At 40.6% G+C, this 12,959-nt stretch overlaps 1 protein-coding gene and 1 long non-coding RNA gene across 4 annotated transcripts in view; one reads left to right on the top strand and one right to left on the bottom strand.

The window, feature by feature from the left end:
- The window catches only part of CHRDL1 (chordin like 1), a 63,754-nt gene extending 53,885 nt beyond the window's left edge, over positions 1-9,869 (top strand). For all 3 annotated transcript variants that reach the window (XM_019521529.1, XM_019521528.1, XM_019521530.1), the window contains exons 9-12: positions 2,807-3,001; positions 4,442-4,609; positions 5,939-6,028; positions 6,902-9,869. In XM_019521529.1, the coding sequence (XP_019377074.1) occupies positions 2,807-3,001; positions 4,442-4,609; positions 5,939-6,028; positions 6,902-7,032 (584 nt within the window). In that variant the 3' untranslated portion in view covers positions 7,033-9,869. The remainder of the gene's footprint in view (positions 1-2,806; positions 3,002-4,441; positions 4,610-5,938; positions 6,029-6,901) is intronic.
- LOC109300732 overlaps positions 2,820-12,959 on the bottom strand; it is a 96,723-nt gene continuing 86,583 nt past the window's right edge. Inside the window, exon 3 of the long non-coding RNA XR_002098312.1 lies at positions 2,820-2,897. This is a non-coding gene — a long non-coding RNA (uncharacterized LOC109300732). The remainder of the gene's footprint in view (positions 2,898-12,959) is intronic.

Below are 12,959 nucleotides of genomic sequence, written 5' to 3' on the forward strand. Positions count from 1 at the left end.
CCACCAAAAAACAAGCCTCTACTTTCTACATGCCCAAACCTAGTAAATAAACAGCACCGGATGGTTTGCAGTGGGCACATAGCATGCACCCTAGTACACAAAAACTCACCGTCGATAGCAAATATCAGAGTATACCAAAATTACAATGTAAGATTATATCAAAGATGTCACACCCAAAACAAAGCACTGAGAACCAGGCAAGGTATTTCAAAAACATAATACACCTTAAAATCTATGAGATATAGGACATATTGCATTATGGGAACATTAGGACCTCAAGCTCAAATGGAAACCTTTATACATGCATGACTAAGCCACGTTCCCCAAGGATTAGAGGAAGAAAAGAAAAAAGCAGGGAATATAACCGAATCCCCAACTTAAAAGGAGCAGCAGGTTTTATGTGCTGACAAATGGCAGGATGCTGAAAGGTGCTGAGTGCATTCAGTTCCTATTAATTTCAGTGGGGCTAGTTATGTGAGCAGGGATTACTTATGTGAAAAAAGCCTTGCAGGAGCAGGCCCACATAGCAGTAAAAGAATTAGCTGTAGAAGAGCAGCTATACACAAAAGTCAGTCCATGTGCACTCAGAAATGACCCACAAAGAGTTAAAAGCCTTTGTATTAGGGCCAACTAATCTTTTAAGGTATTAACTAACAGAAGGAATGTTGGCCATAGGATCTCTATTATCCACCTGAACAACCATGAAAAAACATTCAGATCATGCCAGTGTTTTATGCTGAATCTAGAAGCAGGAATCTCCACTCTGTGCAATATCTCTGACATCCAGTGCACACATGAAGACATCATCAAAGCACTTTCTAACTGATTTGTTTCAGCAAATAAAAAGCCTACAAATGAATGGCATATTTCTGTACATAGTATAGTACCAGTGACAACTTTAGGAGTTCACTGCTCAGAGAGTGAGATTGCTCTGTGATGGAAATCAGTGCTGACCAAGTCTTTTCTTTTGTTCAGTGCAATTAGCATGTGTGTTTTATTAATTAAAGCACATAAACCCTGAGATGTTTTAAAAAGGTAAAAATGAACAAACAATTGTTATACTGAAATGCAAATCTTGTACCAATACAGGGACACAGAGAATGACATTTCCATATATACAGAGTGGTTACAGTAGAGATTTGGGAACTGGAACTTCTGGGTAACATTTCTGTTTTGGTTATAGGTATCTTTTGTTATCTAGGACTAGGTATTTAACCTTTCCTTGCCTCAACTTACCCATCTGCAAAACAGGGATAACTGGGCACATATTCAGGTTCATTAATGCGCTGTAGTTACTGCACATTAAATTTAGTACTGTACTTGTATAACCAAGTACTAAATCAATGCTCATAACTGGTGCAACTGTGAGGTAGCACCTGCACAAAGCTCTTTAGTGATGCTAACTGTGCAGCAGCTTAATACTACTGCGCAGCAGTGTAGTGTGGTTTTGCCCTGCACGCGACTTACTGCACAGTAAAATAAGGCTACTGCGTAGTTAGCGTCTCGTATAGACACAACCACAGGTACCTAACACCGTGATAATTATTCCTGTCTACAAATATGGAGAAAATAGGAGACAATTATGTTTGCATGGCATTTGGAGAAATCCAGTTGAAAAAAAGCTATATAAAATGTATAATAATAATCCATTATTAAAGAATGAGAGAAGTATCTTTACAACCAAATATTTGAGTTTAACCAATTTTATCTAATTTTTACTGTTTCTTTTTTTCCTCATTATGTTCTTAGTGTAAAGAGAACACTTCATTTGTCTGAAACAAACTATTTCCACCTCTATAACAAAAACAGCTCTGAAGAAATAGTAAAAAAGTAATAAATTATTAAACCAAATGATAGTATAACCTCCATGAAAGACAATCCATTACAAAGAACACCCACCATAAATCTTGGTAACTTAGTAAAGCATAAGCCAGTTGGTCACATCTGTTACCAGTTAGATGTAAATTTCAGATTACAGATAAAAATTAAATTGCTTTTGAAAGTTACAGGCAAAAGAGGAACATATTTAACAAATAAAAGCATTAATAAAAATGATGACATATTAGAAGAATTAGAAATATTTACAACATATCCAAGCTTCATTTTAATTGCTTTTTCAAATCAGACTGTCCTTTCTTTCACCTTTTTGGTTTAGTTTGCATTCTGCGTTATATATATGAAATGTTAAAAAGAAGCAATGTTTATAAGGCAAATCCAGGCTCTGTGTAAACTGACATAACTCCATTTCAGTGAGAACTGAGTCTGCTTTCACCAGATATGGATTTTTCCACTGTTCATTGGCCTGCTGTAATGCTCTGCTTCCCAGGGGTGTTGTGAGAATAAATTAATTGTGGACCAGCACTGGTCTCCTCCTGGCTTGGGTCTGGAGCAGAAGCAAGTTCAGTTTGAAGAAATGTGTGGGTACACAGTGCTGAATGAGGATCATAAACCAGCTAGTAGGGACAGAGGGCTCACACCAAACATGCATGAGCTAGAGGAGAGCCAGTCTTTGCACCCACGCACATGCACAATATCCCAATGAAATCAGAGATAGGGCTTTCATATTAAAACTCCCATTAATATCAAGAGGGGAAGGATTGGGCTGGAAAACAGTAGTAGAAAATATACCTTAAGTAGGGGTACATAATTTAGGAGTATTGGAGACTGCACATAAATGAAATTGTTGCCTCATGCACTAAACCAGAGGTTATAATTCAATAATGGCCTTACTGGAACCTCAGGAACTCTTTACCATACAAAGTAACTTTAAAAGATGTCATTACCTTCCTCTCCTGTTCTGTTGTAGTCTGTGTTTCAAATGGGAAAACATACTCACACGGTGAATCTTGGCATCCTCATCTCCGGGCATTTGGAATCGTTGAGTGTGTGTTGTGTACCTGCAACATCACCAAACAAGAATGTAAGAAAATTCACTGTCCAGAACAATACCCCTGCAAATACCCTCAGAAAATAGAAGGAAAATGCTGTAAAGTCTGTCCAGGTAAAACAAAGAGTTGATTGTAGACTGCCTTTTTGCTTTGGACGCTAAAGGGTTTGACCTAGGTCTTTGGTCAGCACAATATGAAAAGAACAGCTTTTGTCTCTGTTGCTCTGTTTTGTCTTGAGGGCAATCTGTGCGAAACAGAAGAGATGGAGCATTCACTCTTCTGAGCCCTCCCCACTTCTTGTAGATAGAAGAATTGCAGAATTAGTCCTGCATATTTTGATCCCTCCATTCCTTTCCTCTCTAACATTAACATGACTTTTTGACACCCGTTCAGAACAAAATCTGTCCCACACCCTGAGATTCACTTTCTTCCTGGAAATGATTCAAGAAAATTCTCATTCTCCCAGCTCAGCCCATTTATAACCTTCACAATATATTCTATTTATTTTCTAGCACTGGGATATTTACACTAAGATAATATATGTCCTGCTTTTAAAGCATATACCATTAGAATTCAGAAGTCTTGGATAAAAATGTACTTGTGTCAATACCGTAAACTAGATTCTTAAAATAAATGCTAACAGAAAATGGCCTTATAGATTTTTTCCACAATGCTAATCAGGTGATTCATTTTTTACAGGACAGTAGTGTAAATGGGTAAATAGAGCTAATAAAAAGCTGTTAGTCAAGTGTAATGTTTTGTCAAGTGATTGATTGTGTTGAATATAAGAAGAAATGTTTAAAATATACCAATGGTACCAATGGTTGTTGGGTGCCCAGTTGGTTTTTGCATTTGATTTGAGATGCTCCAGCAGAAATGCTCTGAACAAGCAAGTTTCACAGCCACATGCCCAAGTTGCTCACAGAAAACACACTTTACATTTTCATCTGCTAACACTTCTTATTGGGAGGCACCATGGTTTGATGGCACTAGCACACAGGAGACAGGGATTCAGATCCTAGTTGTGCCACTAACTTATGGCCTGTGGAGGGGCAATAAATGGCCCTGTGTCATTGTGTCTTTACATTTCTACTTCACAAAGGTTCGGGGAGCAGTGAGAGCCTGATTTGTTGAAATGCTGAACAGTATCCATAGCTGTCAGTGAAGCCAAATGGCAGATGAGGGCACTCAGCAAAATCTGACTAAGAGCCCTGAGTAGAAAATATAATAAAAGCAGAAACCTGCTTTTTAAATCTAAGTTATAGATCAAATCTCTAACATCTGAGATTTCCCCATGCCTGTGAAAGCACAGGTTGCTTTCCTAAAGTCTGTGACTTGCGTGTGTTAAGATGAAACACACTAAATAAAAATCAAAATGCCTTGCCTCTTACCAGGTCTGAACATTAGGCAGAACAGTATCTCAGGGGCATTAGTTGGAGCAGGACTTGAATGATCATTTTAGGGGAATTCATACACTTAAAACACTTGCTTGGCAGTGTGAGCCTAGTAAGTTCTGAAAGGCATTGTTAAAGCTTCATTTGTCTCTTCTACAGAAGAAATGCCAAGTCAGAGCTTTGACAGCAAAGATGATTTTTGCGGCGAAGAGACACTTCCTGTCTATGAATCTGTCTTCATGGAGGAAGGAGAAACCATCAGAAAAATTGCAGCAGAGACAGAAAATCCTCCTCAAGTAGAAATACATGTTTGGACAATTCGGAAAGGTGCGCAGAGCAAATTATTTCTTTAACTAGTGCTTTCTTCATTATTTAAAGCCCCAGCAAAAGTTTACAGATATTGGCTGCTTAGGACTTTACAGCAAGCCTTATCCTTTATTCTAGGCCAGTTGTTCTCAACCTTTTTTGTACCAGGACTCATTTGTAAACTTCAATGGCCAGCCCTGACGCAGTGCCCCTCACTCCCGACCCACTGCCCCCACCCCCAGGCCCCAGCCCCCCGGTGTATAGAGCAGAGGGAAGGTGTGTGGGGCAGGGGGGACCCCAAGTAGCCCCTTGCAGGCTGGAGCTCTGCTGGCCAGCAAGGAAAAAGCCACAGTTTCCCACGTTTTTCTTTAAAGGAGAATCCTTTTTTAAAGTCTGTTTGCAACCCTTTCATATATTCTTGTAATTCACCTGGGGTTGTGACCCCTGGGTTGAGAAACACGGCTCTAAGCTGCTTGGTCCTTTACTGTGGCAGCAGGGCTAGAGCTTTTATTTTCCTATTACAGAAGCATAAATCTGCCCCACTTCTGTCAAACTCTCTTAGTTATTACTTACTAGTACTGTAATGCAGAATCTATAATACCTTTCTGAATAGCTCTAATTTTGCCCAGGTGAGGGCAATGTTCAATTTAGTTCAGCTTAATTAAACTAGAGATAGGTGCCAAAAATACTGAAATATCCAAATTTTGAAAATTTGGGATGAGCTTTGATAGGCTCATTTACTCAGAGTTTACAGGTAACTCTGAGACCCCCTTTTAAATTCAAAATGGTTTTATTCTCTACCTCTTAAAAAAAGAGAAAAGGTACAGTTCGTACATTCTTGAGGTCATTTTAAAGGCAAAGCTATACTTAAATCTAAGCAGTCAACCACCAGAAAGGTGTGCACAAGATGGATGATACTGAGTGTTGCTGGCATATGCACCCAGTTGGACACAAACCCTTCCGGTACATCTTCTGTTGGCTGGCTGCAGTTAGATAAAATAATGATCAAAGTCAGAATGTCACTCTGCTTTTTCTCAAGACACCAGTCTTTGGCTTGTGTTCTGATCCTGTCTTCATCTGTAATGGAGATGGCTTGAGTCGTATGGGCCAGTGAGGAAACTAAGTCTCCTATCTCTGTAACATTCTCCACCACTTTAAAACCACAAAATTAAAATACTGAAGCAGCAAATGAAAACAATTAAAATATGCTGAAAATCCAAGTTATTGATAAGGGTTATTCTACAATGTGGTTCAGCATGCTGGTAGTTCTAGATATAATCAGAACAACAAGATTGGCCAGAGCAGTATATGTGTCTTCAGTTCCATGCTCTTATCATTTGCTGTGCGCAGGGATTCTGCGTCACTTTTACATTGAGAAAATATCCAAGAGAGAATTTGAAGATCTTCCTTACTTCAAGCAAATAACCAGGACAACTCCAAGTGAGTAACATTTTTGTGACTTCAGATTTCAGTTTTCAATATAATATTCACCTTGAAAAGTGTTCCACTTTATTCAAAAGCTTGTCTAACTTTATCCCAACTGGTCCAGCAAAAAAATATCACCCCCCAAAATCCTTGCCTTTCACTTAATTCCTGGATCACCATCATGGCTATAGCATCACTCTACCACTATTAACATTACTCCACAAACTCAAATAAATTTGCTACTTTTCTTCCAACATCTGGAATCAATAATTTGTGAATATAAATTAAAATAATCAGAATGCAGCAATGTGAAAAAAATTAGAGTGATTTTGTCAGTTTTCTGTTAGCATCTTGTAATTCTGAGAAAGTCCACAGGGAAATATATTATGCTCTTCATCTCACGATTTGAAACCTGGAGCAGCATCACTGAGAAGCAGACTTCTAGTTGTATAAAAGAAAATATACACATGCTAGTACCCAACAAACATGATTTGCAAATACAAAGGTAGGCAGAATGAAAGTTGTGTGAGACCTTAACCTTGTTAAACTTGTCTCTTCTACTTTGCTTTGCTTAGGTTCAGTTTCTAATACCCTTCTGGCATATGGCACAACACTCTATTTCATAAGTGGCTGAAATCAAGTAGGACTACCTATACAGCAAGGAGCAGAGTAGAGAGATCAGAATCTGGCCCTTAATGTTTTTCTAATGTAATTCTCTTTCAGGGATATACTAAATGATTGTAATATATTTCAGATATTTTCCATGGGAGGGTTAGAAACTCTCCCTTCAAACATTTTGAATTTGTTTGGATAATGTTTGTAAATGACTCAAAGTTGCCCCTGCCCTTTCTAAGTCAGTATCTCTCTGCTTTGTGTTTTTGTTTTCAGGCCAGTGGAAAATATTTAGCGAGGGAGAAGCTCAGATCAGCCAAATGTGTGAAATCAGAGTGTGCAGGACTGAGCTGGAGGATTTGGTAAAGGTTTTGTACCTTGAAAAGTCTGAAAAGGGTCACTGTTAAGGAAGACAAGCACTGGAGAGGGAAACACAAGAAAACTTATGAAAACTTGGATCTGCAGCTGGACTGCAGGCTTATTTTGCTTAAGTCAACAGTTGCCCTAAAAACCCAAACTATAATGCAGTAATTATTCACATCATGCACAGCAAATTTGCTGCTTTATGTGTAGTGGTCTGTGTCAACCATTTAAATATCTTCTCAAAAAAGACTAGAAGGCTCTGTATTATTGGCAGGGGAAAGGGAGACTTTAGTTTCTTAGAGTTGCATTTCTTTACAAGTTAAAAAAGAAAACAGAACTTTTTTTATTTGGGAAGTTGTTCAAGCTAATGAAATGAAGGACATATAATAAATGTGGGGGAGTTATGGAGAGCATTATTTCCTGTGCTGAGTTTATACTACTTCTGGTGTTGAAATGACTCATATTTTTCTAGCAGGGGGGAAATATAAGTGATACAATACTTGTTTTTGAGACACAAAAACAGATTTAAACTAACGAGCTTCTAACCAGTCTACTGCCATTTGGATGATGTCTCGCAGTTGAAGGAACTGAGTACCTAAGTGGAGCAGCAGGTGTTAGTGGGAATTACTATATTTTTGTAGAAATTTAAGAAAATGTTCACTTTTAAGTGGTTTTCACTTGGTTCCCGCCACCCACTTCTCCAAGTGAAAAGTGAAATATCAGCTCTCTGTTGCAGCCCCAATGTTGCATTCTCACAGGCCCTGTTAACACATAGCCTCAGATGATAAACTGCTTTTACAAACTAACATGGCAGGAGAACACAAAGCACTTGGATCATTACTGAAAATCTCTAGAGGGTTAAAGTCACAGTGATTAATGACTTATTAGATGTCTTGGATATCACATAATTTATTAACAATAATTGCCACAATAACAGTGTTCTGCATTGTTCTAACAGTGGCTGTTCCAATCTCAGCAAGCATAACGTCAAGGGCAAATCTCTCCAATGGCAAAATAATGAGCACTTTTATCAAGCCATTATGTTACGGCACCTCCATCATGACCATTATTTTCATACAAAAAGAAATCCAGGCTATTCAGTTGATCTGTAGTTCACAGGTGAAAGTTAATTATAGTATCTGCATAATGTCCTTGATAAAGGTCATATCTGGTTTCAAAGAAAAGTTCTGTATTAAAATATAAAGCCATGGCTTTGAAAACGTGGCCTCTGAGGAGCCATATGAAATCCCATTACACCAATGTGTGGCTCCCATCTTGAATTCACTTCCAAGGACCAACTGACTGTGGCTGCATTATCTTCGACTTTTTATTCCAGAATTAGACGGGAACATTGCTGTTCAGACACACATTAAAAACAAAGCCTTAAGGAAGTGGCTTCAGATCAAGCTTCTGGCTCTCCTGGGATTGAAGTTCATAGTAGCAGCCACAATTTTGTGGTGCTCATTGTACCTTAAAAAATCCTGCCATGCCATCTGCTCCACCATGATTTTCCAGTGATGGCACTCTAGGTCTCCCTTTGATTATGTGCATGTTAATAAAATGTATTAAGGTGCATGATATTCAGTGCTGAAAGCCACTGACCCAGTTCTGGCTCCAGAAGTACTAATACAGTTTTTGAAGGAGCTCTGGTCCTAGTTGTGAACTTCTTGCACCTCCCTGTGGCAGCTGCTATAGTCCTAAGAGGCAGTCAGCTTTTATGCTCTTCCAGTCGTACCAGTGCTTCTCGCAGTAGCCAGGAGTGCAGGGAAGGCATTAGCAACAAAGAGCAAATAGGCAAGTGAGGGGCGCAGATGGCAAAGTGAAGAGGAGAAACAGGGGGACTAAGTGAAGACATAAGGATTTGGGGAAGGATTTATACCCAGTGTTTTATATACGTGTTCTTCATAGCACTCCTGGCCCCGTGCCAGGGGGGAGAGCAGATTTTTAAGAGCACTTTCATCCCTATCACAAAACAGTGTGCCAGAAGGGAGCATCTCTGACATCCCGCTTTGATTTGCAAGGACAAAACACTCTCTTTGATGTCAGTAAAATCTTATAGGATCAGGACAAGGCACTGACACTACTAAGCACACGCAAAGCCCTGACTATATCTGGCCAAAAACGATCCTATGGCATTTCTCATAAAAGAGATCATTCCTTGTGCTGGCCAAATTGGGTAATAATATTCTCCTTCCTTAAATTCTCTTTTGTGTTTAAAATGGGTGGGGCGATCATTCCTAGTCCTAAATTGTTTGTGTAATGTTGCTGTGTCATATTAAACAGCTGTATGTTCCACTTCAGAGACGGTCGCAATGTAGTTGTGGGAAAAGCAGTTTGTAAAGCACTTTAGGGTCTGTTGGGTTGAAACGTGCTGTAAAAATGTAAAAGTTTATTATAAATGCTCTAATAGCGCATGTATTAACATGAACATTCCTTGGATGAAGATACAGCAAAAGACATCCTAAAGAGCCACAGACAAAAGCTGGGCTATGTTCGGCTCACCTCTTGGTACAGTGCGTTTGTAGCAGTAGCTAATGAGCAAAGACTGTTATGTGGAAAGTGTACACCCTTTGTATTATTTGCGCAGGAGACAAACTGCCTTTTGTATTTGTGACAGAACAGGTGGGGTTCAGATTGTGTATTTATTTGTATGATAAACACTTTTTAAGAAAAAAAACAAGTACCATTTAGTAAATGAAGTTTTTACATTTTTACAGTTTCCTCTCACATAAGACAATAAAGTCCACAGTGTCATGGTTTTCATCCTCTTCACAGGACATAAGCCCAATATGGTACTTATTTCTGTACTTGCTCTATCATTTTGATCTGATTTTATAAATTAATAAACTCTAAAGTTGTTAATAAAAAGAACTTCTCTCAATGAAGTGGCAGGCCTAAAATGTGTGGCTTCAATCCACCTGTTTGCAAGTATGTGACAGTTACTCCTTTAAGCCCGTCACTGGCTTCAACAGGAACCAGCCAAGTCGGCAAACCTGGCTTGAAGGAGCGGTCCAATGAAAACACTGGACTAATTGTGTGACTGAACTCTGGGATTAGCCAAGGAAATTAAGTGAAGGTCTTTTAGACCCTGATTTGGAGGACTTAAGGATATGAGGTACACCAGTGTACCTCAACTCAGTTGACTTCAATGGGACATAGGCATGCACTTATCACCTCAATTCATCAGCACTAGCAGGCAAAACCCCATGCAGGAGAGTACAGATTTTGAATATTTTGTTGGTATAAATGAGGTAACAAAACCATTTATAACAGAAATAAATATGACAAGCTGCATACCTTGAGGTAGACAGGGAACTGAGTATGTAGAGACAAAGCCCTGTGCCCAGCCACAGCACCAACTATTCATGTAAGAGCTTAGAGCTTAGCAGAGAGAAGATGCCTCTCATTTATCTCTACATCACTTTAAGGGGGCTGACAGACGTGACATTTTGTTGTGTGATTGGCCCCCAAAAGTGTTCTCCAGCCATGCCCTGATGAGTGCACAGCTGCAGAGCACTTTAAAAGTGCCCAATCGCATGACAAATTAATCCTCAAATTAACCCTCAAATGAAGGTGCTCCAAAGCCCCCCCCCCCAAGGGGGGGGCGCCAATCCACCTGACCCCCCTCCAGTGCAGGCTGGAAAAACCCCAGGCTCTCCCCCTTCTCCCTTCTCTCCCTCCCATCCTGCAGACAACACCAGAGCTGGGGGCGAGGGGGTGAGACTTGGAGGGAGAGGCTGCAGATAGGCAGCCTCGCTTTGCTGGATCAGCTCTGAAGTGGAGCTTGATTCCCCAGCCCCCATCCAACAGCAAATGTCTGTTAGGTCAGGGGGGTCACTAACTCATGGTGCTTTCTGTGAAACACCATGAGTTATAGTGGGGAGCTACACATCTGTCAGCGCCCTAAATGCCCCAGTGTTGGGCTACCAATTCTCATGTAGCTCACCCAAGAGAGGCAGCCCTAGAGATGGGCCCAAATGCCTAACACTAACAGAGTTCTCTTATCACCATTATTATAGAAAGTTCATCTTTTACATATTATAAGCAGGTTGCCTTGTCTGTGGGCTTCTCCAGGTAGGCTCCTGCTCCATGAAGTACTCCCCAGCCAGTCCATACTGATAAAGCAGAGTCTTTAAATCAGCAAAACAAGCAAACCAAACCTTTTTGTCCTGTCCCTGATACTGGGCGGGGTGGGGTGTTCCCCTGTGGCTCTGGCGTTTGCACAGCAGTCTGGTCCCTCCATGTAGCCAGCAGTTCAGCCCACCACCTGCCCCAGACTCGCAAGTGTTCCCTCATAGTTGGCTTCCCTACTGATTTTCTCTCTGGGATTTTTAAGCTCCTAGTGAGCTACTCCTTGATCAGCAGCCTCCTGACAGCTGCAGCTACTCAGCAGGGCTGGCCCCTCTTAAGGGGATGGAGCACCCTGTTACACATACATGTTAGTAATTTATACACAAGAAACAATATGAAAAACAAAGAAGAAAGGTGGCCTTTTGCGTAAATTGGGACTCTGAAGATCTTATTTTTCAGCCTTGCTAGTGTTTTCCATATGAACTTGGGAAGAGAAGTCACTAATTGTGCTTCAGCAGATTTCATCTATTTTCTCAAAAAAAAGCTCTCGGGTTTGTTTAGCATAATCTGTCTTTAAGAAACCTGTTTTGTAATGCAACGCCAGTAAAATAAGATGTACAGTGGATCTAACTTGTCAGAAAAGGGGGTCTAATTCATGCTGGGCCACAGAAGATAGACAGCACAGCCGCACTATGATGCAAGGGCCTTGAACCAGACTTTGGTGCAGGAGTAAGCTTTTCTTTGCTTGCCCTTTGGCAAGTGCAGCAATTCAGTCAGCAAGGTACTAGTAATTCATGTAAGCAAAGCTCTGAGGCATCCAACTAAAACAATTCACTAGGCCCTGAGGCTTATGAAATCAACACAGGACATATTACATAATGTGAACAACTAAACCTCAAGATCACCTGGTAAACACTGAGATAACGAGTCTGTGCTACATGAAAAAATACTGGTACAGGATAACTTTGGATAAAATCAGAAAAAAAACCACAATCAACATAAATGACATAAAACTAAGACCATTAAATCTTGGAAAGGTAAATGTGTTTGAGACAAGAAGCTGTACAGCTGGGATGTATCTCAAACCTAAAGTTTAGTTTCATTGGAAATTTTTCCTTAAATTATTTTCTCTTCTTTCATTGTAATCTATAGATTCATCTTATGTTCAAGTAAATCCTTCTCCTCCATTTATTAAGTCTCTGTTACGAGGCTAAATATTTCCCCCTTACTACTAGGACACATCCTTAGCATGTGCCAATATTCTTTTCCACAGCTGTTTTTATTCCAACCCCATCATCAACTTCTGTGAGCACCTTCAAGTAAGGCAGTAGTGCTCAGTCTTTTAGCCCCACAAGTCAAATGAGGTATGCAGGGCTGGTCCATGGGTCAGATAAGACCCCATGCCACAGGATCAGGTCCACACACCTAGATCTGGACTGTGCTGCCTCTGCCTGGTCCCATATACTGGGATCAGAGGCCTGGGACTCTGCACTGCCTCTGCCAGGTTCCATGCCTTAGGACTGGGGCTCCAGGACCCTGTACCTCCTCCACTCTGACCCATATGTGGGGATTAGGCTCCAGACCCTCATGCCACTTCTGTCCAGCCCCATACATTGGGATTGGGCCCCATGCTGCCTTGCAAATCAAATCTAGCGTGCGGATGTCAAAGTGCCAGGGACTGGGTTGGCTGATGGGCCAGGGGTTGAGCACCCCTGCAATAGGACCTTGGGTGAAATAACTTATATAATTCTCTCTATCGCAGAGCATGAATCATCTTTGGCTCATGTATGGGAGATACAGAAGGAACTACCCTCTTTAATGCTGTGTTGTGTTGTAATGCCACACACACACACACACACACACACACACACACACACACACACACCCCCCCCCCCCCCCT

Source organism: Gavialis gangeticus, unplaced genomic scaffold, assembly GCF_001723915.1.
Source record: "Gavialis gangeticus isolate Ggan-Ray unplaced genomic scaffold, GavGan_comp1, whole genome shotgun sequence".
In the NCBI taxonomy this organism is placed as follows: domain Eukaryota; kingdom Metazoa; phylum Chordata; order Crocodylia; family Gavialidae; genus Gavialis; species Gavialis gangeticus.